Below are 19,192 nucleotides of genomic sequence, written 5' to 3' on the forward strand. Positions count from 1 at the left end.
ATCATGATTCTTCTGTGCTAATATATACTAGGGTACTGCAAATAGTTCGTGGAAAAATGAAATTAAAAGATGAATCTTTCCATTTAAGATACCTCATAAAAAATATAATTTAAAAAAATAAAATAAAGTCAGTCTTACCTAAATACAAAAAGCTTTATTTATTTACCAGCAATAAATGATACCACAAAAACAGACAAACGGAATAAAATCTCTTAAAATGTTTATTTCTGTCAGGATAGCTGACAATTTTCTTTTAAGTATTTTGGTTTATTATTATAATAAGCATTTCCCCCCCTTGAAAAATCCATTCAAAATATCTCAATCTTTGAGGTAAAGAACTTGAACTAAAAAAAATCACCCTGATTTTTTTTTAAAGAAAAAATTCTTAAAATTCCTTTAACTTGATAAATAGAAATAATCTCTTCTTGTTCTACTCTGGTGAACATAAATGTATTTTATACAGCAAAGTATCCAGTCACTTATTGGCAAACCGAAGGTGAGAACTTTTCATTTACACATTTCACTTAAACACAGTGCAACACTGCCATGTTCATATATACGTTTCTTTCTCTTTTTTTACAGTTACCAATACTCTTCTGGCAAAGATAAAGTTTTGGAATGGCAAAAGCAACAGAAGTTTTAGATCTCAAAGCTCCAGAAGGGAATTAATCTGAGTCTTCATCATCAAGATAGTCCTCGGCATTGCTTAATGTTCGAACTGCATCTAAAAGGAATAGTGAGAAAAAGCAAAACAGAGAAATTACAAATTGCTCGGATTTTGTTTTTCACATTCAAAGCTCTTGAAAATTCAACAAACTGTAATCTTCCTTCTGACCCAGGGATTGTGCTTTCCCTGAGGACCTTTTTCTACTTTGGCTTTTCAGCCTAACTATTAAGTCTCTGCTGCCACAGAGGCTGACACATACATGTAAATGCAAAAGAGTAAAGCATGTGAGGCTCAGGTATCCTTGGGCTGTTTCCAACAGAAAGTCACCAGCCATATGCACTGTGACTAATGTGTAACACACCTAGCAGCCACTCCACTCTGACAACTGTGTTTCCAGCCATCTCTCCTAAATGACAAGTGCACATGGCTTTGCCAGTCCACAGCCTGAGGCCTTACCTGAAGGCAAGGTCACTGGGTAGAAAGATAACTAGTGAGGGAAAAAATGGAGAAAAAAGAGAATAAAACACAAAAGCTTCAGTTTCACCTTAGAAAAGAGTGAAAATAAAGTATACTCAGAAGCTAAAGAAATTTTTTTTTAAAAGTTTTAAATAGAAAGAACTAGGCCCCACCAAATGTTAAATCAACCTTGAACAGGGCTCAAAAAGAAGACATTTGACCTTTGACTGTCACATGCTCAACTCTAGTCAAATTCTTGTACCAACAGATTACCCTAGATGGAATTCAGGGAGGAAAATGGATAACAAGGTCAGGCACATTGTTGGAGCTCAATAAATGAATGTCATAGCACCCAGACCATGGTCTCTAAATACCATATATCCTCAAAGCTCATTGGAGATAAGACTGATTTCCAAGTCTGAGTCAGGAAATGTAAGAGACAGACCTAGAATTCTTGTCATGCCATAAAGCAAGGGTCCTATTAAACATAGCATCATGTGAAAAGTGTTTAGGATCCAACTTAAAGAGGCTTCCACTAGCCAAAGATGAACAATCAATACAGCTACTCGTTGTAATGGATTAAAGCACATCAAATATTTCAACACACACCCAATTCACTTGGGTCTCTTTGAAGAATGATAGGGAACCAGCTTATTATTTTGAAAACTCTTAGACAAAGGGCAGATATCAAGCATTTATCCTGCCCTTGCTACACAAACTATTCCTCTGAGTAATTAAACAGTTGATGAGGGAATATTTCTCTGTATAGAATGTTCTAGCTCATAACATGAGAAAAGAGTGATTGAATTAGATCACCATTTTGCAACCATTAGTGATATAACAGATCCAGACAATGATGATCATCAAAGGATGCTAACATCACAGGAAGAGTGACAACCAAAAATTACGTGCCTCCAATGGAAGAATATGATACTTTATATATTGTATTCTTCCCTCCACCCCTAAGACAGATAAATGACAGATAAACAGATGGGTAGATAGAGAGACAGAAAGAACCTAAATTGATCCCTTACTGGCCAGCCACCAAAATAAATGAATGAATGAATGAATGAATGAGTGGGTGAATAAATAAATAGAATGAATGAATGAATGAACCTAAATTGGACCAAACTTCTAGATCTAACACCAATTGACACAAACATGAAGTGCAGAGAAACAGGACAAACACCACCATGGAAATGCAATGAGCAATGTCCACACTGAGAAACTCAAGTCAGTTGACCCAATTTCTTTAATAAATTGCAAGATTCAAAAAGGGAAGAGGAGAGAGAAAGGAAACATTGATTAAACAAATAAATGAAGAGACACTTACCAATCACAAACTGACCTGATATGGATGGACCCTGACTTAAATACACTGTAAATAAATAGATAAGTAAACAAAGAATACACAAATATGTAAGAAAAAATGGCAAATTTGGACAATGGGAAGATATTTGATGATATTAAGGAATTATTGTTAATTCTTAGGTATGCTAATGATATTGTAGTTTTTTAAGGGAGTCTATCTTTACAGGTTTAGAGAAATGATTATCTGCAAAAAGGAAGGGAGAAGGGAGGCTTGGTACAAGGGAGGTAGAAATTGGTAACATCTTGCACAGGAGCTATATTTCATAACAGAACAGCAAGGAGTGCAGAGCAGAGCAGAGGCAAGGTTCAGTAACTCCATGCCAGCTTCCAAACCACTGCAGGTCTCCAGGTTGGCCACATTCTTGCCATTCTCCTCAAGAGGATTTCTGCAGAACTGGGAGGAACACATTTCGTTCTCTCCGACACACCCAGGAACTTCAGGACTTCCTGTGTGTACCTGATAAAAAGTAGCTTTTTCATCTAAAACCAAAAAGGGAAATAGCAAAGCTACTTTGCCATCTGTGATATTGCGAAAATATATATTTGGTCTTCATCCTCATCTCCTGACGTACAACTCCAAAGTGATGAGTCTTTTCCTATGCTAACGATGGCTGATAGCCCCTAGGCAGCTCCAGGAATGGGGCCTGATCAAGGAAAGACCAAGGTAAGACTTTTAGTCCCACACCAGCAACCTCTGGGGAGGGGAGAGGTAAGGGGCTGAAGGTTACATTGATCACCAGGGACTGATGATTTAATCAATCATGCCTACATAATGACGCTGCCATAAAACCCCAAGAGGACTGGGTTCAGGGACCTTCTGGTAGCTGAACACACGTTGGTTCCTGGAGGGTGGTGCATCCAGGGAGGGGATAGAAACTTCACGCCCTTACCCCCCATACCTAGCCCTGTGCATCTCTTCATCTGTATCCTTTGTAATATCCTTTATTATAAACTGGTAAACTTAAGTACATGTTTCTCTGAGTTCTGTGAGCCGCTCAAGCAAACTAATCAAACCCAAGGAAGGGGTTATGGGAACCCTGATTTATAGCCAGTTGGTGAGAAGTTCCAGAAGCCCGGACTTGCAACTGGCATCTGCTGGCATCTGGCCAGCAGGGGGCATGGGTAGTCTTGGGGGCTGAGGACCTGTGAGGTCTGACGCTATCTCCTGATAGATAGTGTCAGAATTGAATTAGAGGACACCAGCTACAGAACTGCTGGCTTGCTTGCTGGTGGGGAGAAGTCCCCACACATTTGGACACAGAAGTCAGAGGTGGATCTTGTGCTGATGCTGAGGACTGCTGTGCTGTGAGAGTGTAGAGGAAAGGCAGTGTGCGTCTTGCTGACTCCCTCTCACTCCCTCTCACACTATCACAGTCCTGTGTTTTGCCGAGTTGAGATATTCTGTGTCCTTCAAGGGTTACTTTTGCTCTTTATTTTAATCTTGTTTATCCTACTTAAAAAGAAAAAGATGACTTGACATGGTGCAAACTCTGACTCAGTGGAATTCAAGAGACAGGCATGAACTGTGCAAATAAATTCCTTCTCCATCCATCCTTTCATGGACAGCTGTCAGGCAGTTTTCTCCGGAAACTTCCCACATGGCCGACTGCTGAGTGATGAGCTGAATCTCTTCACAGCCCACCTCGGGGCATGGCCAGGGTGGTACATACCTCCTAGCAGCATTCCCATCCTCCCCTATCGCATTTCCACTCTTCCTGAGTTTCCACCTCCCAAATCAAGCATCAGCACATAAGACAAGTAAGCAAACATAGACAATACAAAAATAAATAAATGGTGGAGGGTTGAACACAATCCCATGGATGAATCTCACGGCATAATGTAAGTGAAAGAAGTTAGACACACAAAAAAGTACATACTGTTTGGGTCCATTTATATCAAGTTCACAAACAGGCAAAACTAATCTATGGTGAGAGAAGCAGAAGATACAGAGGGAGGTTTCTGGGGTGTGGGACATGTTCTCTAGCTTGATCTAGGTTGTGGTGAATAGGTTAAAAAAAAAAGATCTCATCAAGCTGTACACTTAAGATTTATGCACTTTACTTAATGTATACTGATTTTTTTTAAAATTGGAAAAAAACTTCCAAGTATGACTCAACTTTCAAGTATGGCCTTGACCTCCCCCCCCCCATCCCAAAGTTATCCTTCATGGTAATTGTAACATGTGAATTATTTTTTCCCTATGCAAAATCCAAACTCTACTTTTAAAGTGAACAGCAATATCAGAATATACCTTTTCCAGCTTACAGTTCATGCTGGCAATTACGTATATGGCCAAATGTTCCAACCTTCATTCCAACTGAGATGGATCATAATACAAATTAAAACTTTTTTTTAACTGGATGATAGAATGAAGCAAGAATAAAACATAGAAAAAAGTAACATGGAAATTGAAATATGAAAATTCATTCCTTGGCTCTGTCTGCCAGGGCCCAAGATTACTTCATTAAAAATCCATGATCTAATGAGTAAAAACTTAGGAAGGTGGACTAAAGACAGTCGGAGTGAACAGAGAAAAGAGTACCCACCTTCAGCTAGTAAGAAACCTCACTCTATGGTCAGGACATTCTAAAGGGACTCACGTAGCAACCGGAGGTCAGTGACAGAGAAAGGAAGTTAGGCCATCATACTGCTTCCTGACCCAACCAGGGCAGTAAGGAGTCGGAAGTCGACCTCGAGCAAAAAATCTCTCCCACACAGCTGCAAATATAGCTTCTCAATCAGAATGTCACCAGGGAACACCAGCTCAGCTGACACAACTGTCTCATCCCCTTAGTAGAACCTATATCCACTTATGCACGAGTATTTACTTTAAAGAAAGACTTTAACTTCCAGGAAGCATTCATGGCTTAAAGAATCCCAAACTGATTAATTATTTACACTGTGTCTGAACTGAAGTTAAAAAAAAAAAAAAAAAAAAACTGCGACAAAGACATATCTGAAATAAAAGACAAAAGGGACAATAGATTCATGAGGAGGCTATGATCGGAACTTGATAAGAGGTAAGGAGGACAATTCTGGGAAGCTTTCTTGGCAAACCATGAAGAAGAGGGACTATTCACTGTTTCTGATGGACTTAAGACAGGAAACCAGGGCACTGACTTTTTTTGTTGTTTTTGCTAGGAATGGAATACGGGACTGTATAGCATTGCCTCTTCTCATAAACCAAGGAATACCTGAGGGAGAAATAAGTTTTATATGGGTTCAAAAATTAATGGGGGTCAATTGATAAAAACAGAAAAGTAATCAGTATTCCACTACACACTGTGAAAGTGATAATACCCTCAAGTTAAAATGGAAGCAAATGTACTCAGCCTCTATAATGGCTTTTTGTTTTCTCAAAAGTCATTTTGGTAATTCTCTACCAACAGGGACCAGCCTACACTTTAGATTCTAAAGCAATACTAGAAAGGTTTAGAAAGATGAGCAGCAATGCAAAGCTCCATTATACTAGTTTCTTTCTAGAAAATGGTGGAAAAAATGTATCAACTGTTGGCTTATCTTCAAAGTGGTATTAGAGTGCCAAACATAAGATTATAAAATGTAGTAAGGCTTGAGAAGCAAGAAAAAAGGGATTTAATGTCCCTTCCATCCAAACCACCTCTACCAGCTTGGCATGGCATGGACCAGGGGGCTGATGGTGAACAGGAAGGGAAAAAGGAAAGACGGACGGGAAGAGAAGTTCAAGGCACATCCTGCCAGCGCTTCTTTCAGGAAATACTGTGCTAGAATAAACTTGGGGGACACACATCCAACAGGCTACAGACTGAAGGATCAAGACCACAGCAGTCTCTGAATAGTACCATGAATGAAGCAAGTGTTTTGACACCTTTCTTTCAAAACAACCACACAAGCTTTCTTTTCTTTTTTTGAACTTATTCTTCCACATCAATATTTTTGTCTTTAAGAATGAAACTCTGTTTTTAAAAACCACCCATGAGTAAGTTCCAAAATGTTTAGCAAAGTCTAGAATAATTTCGATTACAGTTTATTGATAGCCTCATTTAAAATAAAAACAGAATATAATCATGGAGATGAATTCTTAATTTAAAAATGTTTAGTGATGGCCACCCATAAATACATATCTGAAATGAAGGAAGGGTGACCACAGCTTTCTGAAAATTACTGTATGTAAAGCAAGGTGATTAGAACTTGACTGCAAGAACAAAGGAAACATAAAAATAATAATAACAGATCTGTGTCTCTTCAAATTTGCATTCGCTTGACAGTGTTCTATTTTGGTGGTTCTGATTTAGATCAAGGATATAGAAACAAAGTCCAGGATCATCTAAAGAGTTTACAGATAAATATTTTTTTCCCAATACTAAGCAGATCAATTGTTTCCCAATACTAAGAAGTTGTGAGAGCACCAGAGGGGAAAGAAGGATTTAAAATAAATACCTGTTCCCTGCTTCTTTTTCAGGAGAGATGCACAGGCTGCATTCGTAGCCATGTCCAAGGCCAGCTTCTTCTCAATGTTCCTCAAGTCTGTTCTAGCACCTTCCCAGCAAGAAAAGTAAATCAGGTGTTTTAAAAAACTATATAGTAACAGCCAATCCTCTTCCACCCAAACTAATCACTTTTGGCAAAACTAAGTACAGAACAATTCTGGCTCAGAAGTAAAGTAAACCTCAAAACAATATGTTTGGCATCTTTAATCAGGGAGCTCATTGCTGCAACTGTGATAATCATGCTCAATTAAAACACAGCTCTTCCCTTCGATTCCCTGTAGGACTGCATGTGAACTTTTCAGTGAGGAGTTTACCATCCCCATGGTAAATACTAAATCATCACTTAGACCCTGGTAGCTATGTGTGCCTCTGCATGAGTTTTTGGAGTTTAGATTAAATATGCCCTTTGCCTCTCCTTTTGCTCAAGAGGCTCATTAGAAAAGACCAGGTGGATTGAGCTTGAGAGGATTAACATTTCATATCTGTAAGTGTACTCTCATGCAAATTAGCAAAATGGAACACAAAACCCAGAGGCAATTCATTGTTCCCATAAATCACCTTGTACCCACTTTGTCTTCATTATGTTAAAAATCACGTCAGAATTCATGAATACATTTGCACTGTTAAAGTTTCAAAAATCCAGAAGTATGCCAAACAACAGCCTAGGCCCCATTTCATCGCCCGTCCTCTGCCCTCTCCAGAGGTAACCATTCTTAACACATGGGCGGCACTCTCCTTTCTCTTACGTGCATCAGTCCATTCACAGACACATATGTACACATACGCGAACTCATATTACATGTATTGTAATTTGATTTTTAACTTAACAATGTACAATGGTACTCTTTTCTTAGCAGTGCACAAGTAACTCAAATCTATTTAAATGTTTATAAGTATTCCATTTTGTAGATGTTCCAAAATGTATTTAATCACCTCTCTACTGATGGGCACTTAAGCTGTTCCTAATTTTCATTAGCACAAATACTGCAGTGAACATCCTTGAACACCATCTTTGTTCGCATGATTTCTAAAGAATGGTTTTCCTAGAAGCAGTGCTGAAATGTAAGGCTAAGTACATTTTTTATTCTGCCAGCTACTGTCGGATTGCTTTTCAAGAAGTCTTCACCAATTTGTACTTCCTGCCATTTTTGTTGCAATCACTCCCTCTTTGATAAACAAAAAATAAACGTTCCAAAACTTATAGGCACAAAAATATTGACTGAACTAAAAAAATGCATGTTTAATTAGGAAAATGACGATCTTGTGTCAAAATCTCTTTTTCCTGAGCCTATCTAGATCTATCCACAGCTAGGGTTATGTGGAAAACCTCATTCTCTCAGTGTGCTAGGGGCCAACAGTTCTGTGACTAAGCATATATTAAATGACACTTTAGAACTCACACACGTGATCTCTATCAGGACAGGAAATATTCAGAGACACTCACACTAGAGAAGAAACAACCATTTTCTACGTCTGTCTTGACCAGGGCTGATAGAAATACGATGTGAACCATATATATAATTGTTAATTTTCTAGTAGCACGCTTGCCAAAAGTGAAATTACTTTTAATAATATATTTTATTTAACACAGTATATCCAAAATTCTATCATTTGAAAATGTAGTCAATATAAAAATTACTGTGAAGTTTTACTTTTTGTTTCACTAAATCTTTGAAATGTGGCATGCATTTTACACTTACCGCACAACTCAATACAGAAAGCTTCATTTCAAGGTCTCAGTTGCTCATGTGGCCAGCGGCTGCTGATTCAGACAGCACAGCCCTTGGCATAACCTTTAGGGGCTACTATAGTGGTCTTAAGGATATCTGACCTCTCAGACCTGGAGCTTACATCATCAACATACTTAAAATCAAAACCTCTCATATACCTTACAACATTGCTCCAACGATCCCTAATGATGGTTATCCCATGACTTGTGGCTTGGGGACTCAAATGTCCTACACGACAGCCTCTGGACCAGGGTGTGGTATGGGGTGATATGCCTGGCCCTTTGTGAGGGTTAATCAATACTCATGGAACAAATGGATGGATGGATGGATGGTTAGTCCATAATTTCACTGCTGCCTCTGGCTTCTGTAAACAACAGGGTATCAAGGTATCCTCTGTCTCCTTCTAGTACCTGCTCAGCTCATATCAGGACATTGCAGCCACAACATTCTTTCTTATCTGTCAAGACTTTTGTGGTAGAACGAGGGCCTCAGCAACTTTACCCACACAGATTTCTCAGACAGGGTCTCCCCCATAGTGGTGTACGCACACACCACACACCCCCCTTCCGTCTAAGATCCTAGAATCCTGCAGAAATGTACAATAAGTTCTCACTAAAATAACACATAATTTTAAAGCCTGTCAAAGTCTTAATTTATACTAAAAACTAACACAATCAACTCCTATAACTTCATCTTATCATGGCAACTCTGTGGTATAGAAAGAATAGAGATTAAAATACCAGTTTTAAAATAAAGGGACTATTATTCTTTCCACTATTTCAAATGGTGATTTGATGTAGCATATGTTTCAAGGTAAGCAAAGACCAGATACATTCAGCACAAACTTTACCTTTTTCCAGAAGCAACTGGACAATATCTGCATAACCCTTCCAGGCAGCGGCATGCAAAGCTGTGTCTCCCAATTTATTCTGTGGTGACAAAAAAATTAAGTAAATTTTTCATTTTTTCTCTTCAATAAGTGGTGCTGGGAAAAATGGGTATCCATGTTCAGGAGAATGAAACTAGATCCCTATCTCTTACCATACACAAAAATCAACTCTAAATGTATTAAAGACTTAAAAGAAAAACCTGAAACTATGAAACTATTAGAAGTAAACATAAGGGAAATATTTCATGAAATTTGACCAGGAAAGTATTTTTTGGATAAGACCTCAAAACACAGGCAACAAAAGCAAAAAGAGACAAATGAGATTACATCAAACTAAAAAGCTTCTGCCCAGCAAAGGAAACAATAACAGAGTGAAGAGGCAACTTACAGAATGGGAGAAAGTCATTTCAAACTACGCGTCTGACAAGGGGTTAATATGCAGAATATATAAGGAACTCAAACTCAATAACAAAAACAAAAACAAATAACCTGAACAAAAAAATGGGTCAAAAAACTGAATACACATTTCTCAAAAGAAGGCATACAGATGGCCAGCAGGTATACAGAAGAACGATCATCACCACTAATCACCAGAGAAATGCAAATCAAAACCACAATGAGGTATCATTTCACTCCAGTCAGAATGGCTATTAGCAAAAAGAAAAAAAAAATAACAAATGCTGGTGAGGATGTAGAGAAAGGGGAACTCATCCACACTGCTGGTGAGAATGTAAATTAATACAAGTTGCTCAGCTCAGAGAATGAGGATGGACAGCTCCAGGGAGAAAAAAGGAAGCCACTGACTATTTTACACATTTTTGTAAAGGATATCAAGAGAGTATAATATATCATATAAGTCTTAGTGAGATACAAAAAAAAATAAATAAATAAAATAAAAAATAAAAGCAGCAAAATAAAAGTTAATAGCACAGAAACAAAAAAGTTACATAAGCAGTGAACACTACTTAAGCAGACATAATGTAAACATTAAATTGTAACATAACCCCAAACCCCGATAAGACATTGGAGGAGCAGAGGAACAAAGGTTGGGTGCTGGGGGCTGGAAGATGAGAGTTGGGGTCGCTGACAAGCTTAACCCTTCATCCACCAAATAAGAAGCCCAGATGCATGTGATGTCTCACGACAAGGCAGCTCCACAAGTCTCTGCCTTAGTAACATGAAAGTAAGTACAAGAAGAAAGAGAAAAAAAAGAAAATTTAAAGTGATATGAGAAGGAGTGGTGTAGGCATTTTGGGCTTTGTATAATTTAAATTTTAGTAGAATAATAATTCTTAAACTATTTGACTAGAATACTTTACATGCCCATAAGTTGCACTGCACTAAAGAGAACAAGGCAGATATGTTCAATGATTTCCACAAAGCAGTCTCACCTGTTGGTTCAGTTCAATATTTGGTTGAGTAAATAGCATTTCCACTATGTCTGAAATTCAAATAGAAAAGATATTTCTTAAGAATGAAAAGTAAAAGCCTGACAAAACTAGGCATAATAATTTTAAAAGCGAGGATTCTTCAGAAGAATCTCTGAGATAATTCTTATAAAAAATTTTTCAAAATCTATGTATAGAGAAACTTAACAATCTAAAAAAAATTATTTGGGGACCTTTTTGTTCCCCCAAATACTTTTGGCTTTTGCATTTCACATGACATCTATTATAGGAATATTTTTATATTTGCTATGATATTTAGTATTACATAGCTAACATATTTATTAGCTAAACTAAGATGGGTTTCTTCTGGCAGATAGTCACAAATTCTCCTTTGGCTATGCTATTTAATTTGTGGGCTCTTTGTTTCTCATTGTTGTTGGGTTTATTTTCTGTGTTGCAGGGGGAGGTAGAAAGAGAGCAGGATGGTAGATTTTTGGCCAGGATGAAATATACCTAGCAATTCAATTTTCATTATTATTGATTATAACAGAGAAAAGTATCAATTAAATCACTCACTTAAGCAACTGCTATCTTTCTCCTGAATCTAATAGTTTTTTTTAAACTTAACATGCAAAGTATAAAAGCATACCTTGGGAAAGACTAAGCTAGTGGAGCCAATTTTGCCCTTTTCTTCTATAAAATTAGATAGCGTGCTTGTTTTTATATTACTGTTGTTTTCTGGTAACCTTTCTAAGCTTGAGGGAGGAAAGGAAGCTTCCAGTCTTTCAAGTGAGAGAGCTCCATGCAGGGAGGCTGGCCAACCACATTCTACCCACTGTTTACAGAGCTTCCAGGAACAGGCTTTTGTCTGATGTTCTAAAGAACTCACAAAGAAGAGCCAACTTTTTTATTTTTCTTCTCATATATGTAAATCTGGCTCCCTTGGGTGAAACACATTTTCAGCAGCACAGAAAGTTATTATAACAAACAAAACGTGATACCTTTATGGCCCCCATGACAAGCCCAGTATAAGGCAGTGCTTCCAGCTTTGTCTAAGCCATTGACACCTACTCGGTTGTCCAAACACTCTCTCAACCAGCTCAAATTGCCTGCAAGAAATTTTACATTTATAAAAACACAAGAAAAATGCTCATTTTTTGTTTTGCTTTTAAATCAACTTCATCCAGCATACATTTCCATTTGCAATGCATTAATCTGTAAGTCTTAAAGACTTGCCCACTAATGCATTTATTATGCTACATTTTGACTTCCAGCTTATTAATGGAAAGTATTAAGATCAATTTTAAATGTAGGCTAATGGGAAGAGTTGCCTAAATGGCTCTACTTAAGATATTTCTACTATGATATATATATATATATTTCTATATATATATTTCTATATTTCTATATATATATGTGAAGGTTAATTCTAGGTGTCAACTTGATTAGATGAAGGAATGCTGAGAAACCTGGTAAAGCAATCTTTTTAGGTGTGTCCATGAGGGTGTTTACAACAGAGATTAGTAAGACAGTCTGATTGGATTGGGTGGGAACCATCCAATCCGCTGGGGGTTTGGAGAGAACAAAAGACAGAGGAAAGAGGTGAAGCTCTCTCTCCATCTGCTGGAGCTGGGATACACACTTCTCTCCTGTCTGGGACATCAGAGCTCGTTTTGGGTTCTGGAACTTACACCAAGGATACCATCAGCTTCCCTGGTTTTGAGGCCTTTGGACTTGGACTGAGCCACGCGACTGGCATCCAATTTATAGATGGCTTATTGTGGGACTTCTCTTCATAGTCACATGAGCTAATTCCCTAATAATCCCTCTCATGTAATTATAACGTATCCTATTGATTCTGTCTCTCTAGAAAACCCTGACTAATACAATATATATATGATATATATATTTCTTTGTGAACTTGGGGAAAAAAACAGTCAAACCTAAGAACAAGCAGATACTATTCATATTCATATTTAAAATGCATTTTCAGGGCCGGCCCGTGGCTCACTCGGGAGAGTGTGGTGCTGAGAACACCAAGGCCCCGGGTTCGGATCCCATATACGGATGGCCGGTTCGCTCACTGGCTGAGCGTGGTGCTCACAACACCAAGTCAAGGGTTAAGATCCCCTTACCGGTCATCTTTAGAAAAAAAAATGCATTTTCAGTTCTTACAAGAGAAGAACTAAATGACCTACTCAAAAACTGATGCTCTTCCATGCTGCAGCATAACTATTAATTTAAAATCCTCAAACTAATATCTTAAGTATGTAATTTACAAAGAATTTTTTAAAACGTCAGTTTAGTAGTTCTACTTATGTACCATTCTAAACCAATAATTTCCTCTGGCACATTCAGATTTCAAAAAGATCTAAAAAAGCATGAAAATAGAGCTCACTAAGGTTTTACAAAAACTCCCCATTATCTACAGAAGGGTTTCTCAACAGCAGCCCTACTGGCATTTGGGGTTGGAGAATTCTTTGTCATGGGGGCTGTCCTGTGCACTGCAGGATGTTTAGCAACATCCCTGGCCACTACCCAATAGATGCCAGTAGCATCCCTCCAGTCATGACAATCAATATGCCTCCAGATATTGCCAAATATCCTCAGGAATCAGGGGAGGAATCACCCATAATTGAGAAACATTGACCTACAGGATAATGCCCCAGACAAGGCCCATCATCGTTCGGACATGGCTCTTCCCCGGACTCATACCAGTTGGTCACCCACCGGTGACCCCCATCAAACTCTCACAACACCAACACTCTCCTAAATGCTGTGCCCCAGGAAGCCCCCACCCTCCTGCCCCCCAGTTACTCACTCTGACCTCTACAGCCTGTATAACTTAAACACGCATCAACTGCTATACTTATCCCATGATATTTTAATTATCTATTACATGTATCCTTCCTTGGTCAGACTTTGAGCTTTGCAAGTCACAGACCATGTCTTTACACTTGCCTCTCCCCACTGCTGAGCACAGGGTAGGTAAAGCACTCAAAAGTATTTGTTGACTGACATTTCAAAATTAAAATCTCACTAATCTCTCTAGTGGTAGAAGTCAGAACAGAGATTGCCTCTTCTGAGATGATAGAAATGTTCTATCTAGATCTTGATCTGGGTGTAGATTACATGGGTGTGTGCATTTGTCAAAACTCATCAAACTGTATAACTGAAATCTGTGCATTTTACTACACCGTACACTTCAATCAAAAAGAATCACACCTACCTCTTTTTGCAGCTTCATGCAATGGATTGTCAATGGATTCTGCCTGCTCAGCCACTAGATTGAAAACAAAAAGTACAAACCCAATGTTTAGAGTGTCACCTAAATGACTCACTGAAGCCACTCACCACGGTCCCCAGCTTCAGGAGTGCCAGGGCCATGGACGATACAGCTTCCCTTGCTTATTATGGATTATAAAATGACAGAAAAATCAAACCCATAGTTCCTGCTTAAATGAACACGCTAATAAAACTGATTTGATCAACACACGTTGTACACAGGTGATGGTAGTCAATGTTGTACCCCCAAGATATGTATAGTTGATCATGCTTCAATTAAAAAAAGAGGAAAAACAAAAAACAAAGATTGAGTTTTTAATTCATCTGAAAAATAAAATACTTCTCCCTGTAAAAAAAAAAATAAATAAATAAATAAAAGGAGCTGAATTATATGTAAAATAAAGCTAAGCCAAACAAGAAGGCAGTAACACAGCAATTAACTGGAAATATAAGCAAACATAAACAGAGTAATTAACTGAAGTAGAAACAAAAACAGATTCACCACCTGCATACCTGTTTACTCAAGTATTTAATAAACAAACTTAGTCACAAAAATGCAGAAGAAAGCATTTGATGTTCATTTTTATATTTTTGCATTTTGAAGATACCTGAAAATAATTCTGATACCTTGTGTGCATGTGCCTGTAGGAGGGGGAGAGGGAGAAGTATTTTCCTTCTAATACTCAGAAAGGTCAATCAGCATACTTAGCCACCTCTAAGGAAGGTATGTTCACTGCTGTCCTAGAATCAGTAGGAGTGCCTAAAGGAAGACTGTTGTTCAGGTATGACTTCAGCCCCACCCTCCCACCCATTAAAGGGCTGTAACAGGACACTCCCTTGGGTGCAGGGATCCAAGGCAACAGAGGCAGATTTCCCACCCTCAGGGTCTATGACCAAGGCTAGAAATGGAGTGTACTGCAAAAGTACACTTGGGATTTCAAAGACTTACAGGAGTGTAGAAGTGTCTAAAGTCTTTTTTAGCAAAGAATAATACCACTCAGACCAGGGCAAGCAGAACCCCAAGCCCTCACCCCCACACCCCCATGAGTCCCTCGCCAGTGCTTGGTGGGTACCTGATGCCAGCAGCCCTATTGGTCTAAGGATTCATCTAATGCTAAAGTCAAAAGGAATCTTAGTGATCTAAATCCAGTCCTTTCATTATACATGTGGGCAAACTGAATCCCAGAGGTAGTGGTTCAGTGTCTTAACTGAAGTGCCCTGTCATTAGGAAGTGGAAGAGAAAGGATTAAAACTCAGAACCTTGTATACCAATCCTGTGCTCTTTTGATGTCACTGAGCTGATTTCTACATAAGTGTTTTTATCTGTTTGTCCCTCTTCCGCCTAGAAGTAGCTTCATGTCAGGTGCCACGTCTTACTGCTCAAGTTCCCCAAATCGTGATAAGCATTTAATGAATGTCACTGCCCCAAACATGAATTAAGAAAGTTGGGTTACTTCATCACAAAAGGACTAGTCTAAGACACAATTGGTGAGACTTAGTTTAACAGCATTTAAAAAAAACGCTTTAAGTAAAACCATAAGGTTTCCTTGGAAACTTTGGGTTCTCAGAAGAATGCTACAATGCTTTCTCCTCAGCCAAGGAGTCAGGCTCAGGCACATCTCATTTTCATGGCCATTGTATAACAGGAGGATCACCGAGTGGAAAATGCCCTAGATTGGCAACAACTCCACTGACTTCTCAGCCACAGCAGTGAGCAGAAAGGCCTCCAGGGCCAGATAATTTAAAGTGAACAAAGTATAGCAAAAGGACAGCCACTCCAGCAACACTTACCATAGTTGCTTGGAATTAGTCCAGTCCTGCCTTTGGAGGTGCCTTTCCACCAATTGGTATCACTCTGGCAGAAAGAAGGAAGAGTTAAGTGGTATTAAATCATTTTTAAAACCATTTAGCTCACAGGCTGTTCTACAAAATGTCCATTGGCCCTGCCCACATTTATCAAGCTTCCTCACAAACTATCTGTGGGCATCCACTTCCCCTATCTCTAAATTACAAATACATATGCATCCACCTCCAAGAAATGGAATACACCTCATCACAGAGCCTCAACAAACAAACAAATCAAATTGATATAATAGGAAAGAGAAGGGAAAAAATTACATTAGTTTAGACTAGCTATAGGATTTTATTGTCCAGAGTTTAATTTCTCTTAGCTTTCAGATATCTTTTTTTTTTTTTTTTAAAGGGGGGAGATTCTAAAGATCTCTTTATTTTACCTCCATTTTTTGTTTTTTTTTATTATAGAAAATTTCAAACCTAAACAAAAGTAGAACAATATAATTAACCTCCATATACCCAGTTGCCAACTGCATGAGTCATCTTACTCGTGGCCAGTATTGTTCCATATTCCCCCACAACTTCTCTCCTCTCCTGGATTATTTTGAAATAAATTCTAGATGTCATATCATTTCATCTGTCAATATTTCAGTATGTATCTCTGAAAGAGAAGGATTTTTTTCAAAGACTATTGTAATACCATTATCATGGCTTAAAAATTTTTTTTTCAACAATAATTCCTTAATGTCATCAAATATCTAAGTCAATACTCAAATTTTCCAATTGCCCCATAATTTGGGATCCAAATAAGGGCCATACAATATGATTGATTGATTTGCCTCTTAAGTCTCTTTTAATCTATTGGTTCTCACTTCGTTCTTTTTTACCTCTTAACAATATATTTGTGAAGAAACCAGTTTGTTCATTCTGTAGAGTTTCAAACAGTATGAACGTTGCCTGTTGTACCCCTGTGTTATCATTAAACACATCCCTCTGTTTCCCATGTCGGATAGAAATTGCTCATTACCTCTAGAGGCTTAATTAGATTCAGCTTCAAAATTTGGGGCAAATCATAGGTAGTATTGGTTTCTCCCACTGGGAAACACATAATGTCTGGTTGTTTCTTTTTTTGTAATGCTAGTAAACACTGTTTATCACTGTCTGGATCCTTTATTTCCTAGGGGCTGCAAACTGGTAACATTCTAATTCTACCGTTCTTTCTTCATTTAAATCGCTAGAATATCTCTTCAAAGAGAAACTTTCTCTTATCAGCTCTCAGGTTACCCAGAGATGAACGAATTCATAGAGAAAAGGCAGGATAAATGCTGGTTTTCTCTTAATAGTTGTCAGAATAAAACGTTGGTTCCCTAGCGTTCTCTCATGCTGACCAAATGATGTTTGTGTGTTTTGAAGTAACATTAGGAACTCAAAAATTGAAAAATATTCAATGTGTTTCAATCCTTGAGAGTCACTGCTCTAATTGATGCTCAAATTGTCTTATAACATTGGCCAGCAGGAGCTTCTTCAAGTTAGTTCCTGAGTCCTTCCTATGTGACCCTAATAAGTAGTCTTTGGGAATTCCTTGTTTTCTAGTAATAAGATGTTCTAGGTTTGTCTTGTAGGTCTGTTGTCCCAGACCTGGTACCAGCCATTTCTCAAAGAGGCCTGTTCCTTTTAATGGGAATTAAATAACATCATCACTGGGTTGGTCATTTTTTCTAGGCCCTTTCAAAGAACAGAGCAGGGAATTTTTTTTTTTTTTTTAGATAAAATTCAACATGATACTTCTAATTCAGATGAAGGACTACAGAATTTTTACTTAACTCATTGATCTTACATCTTGTATATCCTTTCTTCCATGCTGAAAATCTTGGTTGCCAACATCACTGACCTAATGACTCATTTGTCCTAAACCACAATACACATGCGACAGTCTCAGAATTAGCAATACCAAACACTTGATGTGAGACTGTGAGCATAACTTACTTCATCTTGAAAGCTCTTACCACTTGCTATGTCCTTTGTGTGAGCCCTGCCCACAGAAGTTATATGGTAACTAGGGGTAAGGTAGTGAGAACAACAGGTAGAAACGGTTTGCTGACTATAAAGAAGGGACTTAATGATTAAGTACTGGTATGGTAACAGCTGGTCTGGCTACCTGCATCATCACTAGACCACCAAAAATAATAATCATTGTTATAAATAGTGACGTTAGCTTGTTTCTTACTTAGTAATTGCTTCTCGAGTTTTTCCACTGCTTTGTGTGAACTGCCTATATAAATGGGGACCAGGAGGTGGCACAGAGAAATGTGTACGCTCCTGGGTCACGGCCCACTGGATCCTGTGTCCTGTAAGTAAATTACCCTCCCAGTTAAAATTCTTTGCATTACTAGATGGAAGTGCCTACTTCATTTTTCCATCTCAAAATACCTTATCTGTTTGGTGGGCATTTTGTCTTTGCTCCACTTTCAGACACTTCCGTAACAAGATCATGATTTAAAATAGTTTACATTTTTTTTTTTTTTTTGCAGTTCTTTTTATTCTTCATATATATTCTACTAGGTATGTTCAGTCAAATTGCTGAGTTTTAAAGTCACTTGGAATACCTCCTCTCTGTGTGATTATGCTAATTACTGGGGTTCAATTAAATTCATTTTATTCATTCTACTTTTAATTTTTAGAGATTACTTTTTACTATTTACTTTAATTTTATAACTATGTAAAAGTTTAAATGATTCCAAAGTCAAATCTCCAAAATAGGGCATAATTTTTTGGAAAGCCTGTCTTTCATCTGTGTACTTTCTTACCACATTTTCTTCCTCCACATAAAGAAAACTATTTTTACTTCACAGAGAGTAAAACTAAATTTTACTTTACAACTCATCCTTTGAGGCTTTTTATTTTAAATTGAGAAAAATAAGCATATGTATATCCTTTCATTCTTTCTCAGATAAGTGAGGGCATACTTGCTACATTTTTTTCACCTTGCTTTTTTCATTTAAATTACTCCCTAATGGCATATAGAGATATTCTTCACTCCTTTTTATAGCTGAATAATACTCTATTTGTGACTATAACAAAGCTTACTCAACTATACTCCTACTGGTAGACATAAGGGCTACTTTCAATCTTACGCTATTATA

General features: G+C 37.9%; 1 protein-coding gene across 1 annotated transcript in view; it reads right to left on the reverse strand.

The window, feature by feature from the left end:
• Positions 1 to 203: 203 nt before the first annotated feature.
• The window catches only part of OSTF1 (osteoclast stimulating factor 1), a 48,749-nt gene continuing 29,760 nt past the window's right edge, over positions 204 to 19,192 (reverse strand). The window contains exons 4-10 of the mRNA XM_063080940.1: positions 16,047 to 16,110; positions 14,200 to 14,253; positions 11,972 to 12,079; positions 10,974 to 11,023; positions 9,544 to 9,622; positions 6,914 to 7,012; positions 204 to 724 (exon numbers count right to left, since the gene is read on the reverse strand). Coding sequence (XP_062937010.1) covers positions 666 to 724; positions 6,914 to 7,012; positions 9,544 to 9,622; positions 10,974 to 11,023; positions 11,972 to 12,079; positions 14,200 to 14,253; positions 16,047 to 16,110 — 513 coding nt within the window. The 3' untranslated portion in view covers positions 204 to 665. The remainder of the gene's footprint in view (positions 725 to 6,913; positions 7,013 to 9,543; positions 9,623 to 10,973; positions 11,024 to 11,971; positions 12,080 to 14,199; positions 14,254 to 16,046; positions 16,111 to 19,192) is intronic.

This window comes from Cynocephalus volans, chromosome 16, assembly GCF_027409185.1.
Source record: "Cynocephalus volans isolate mCynVol1 chromosome 16, mCynVol1.pri, whole genome shotgun sequence".
Lineage (NCBI taxonomy): Eukaryota > Metazoa > Chordata > Mammalia > Dermoptera > Cynocephalidae > Cynocephalus > Cynocephalus volans.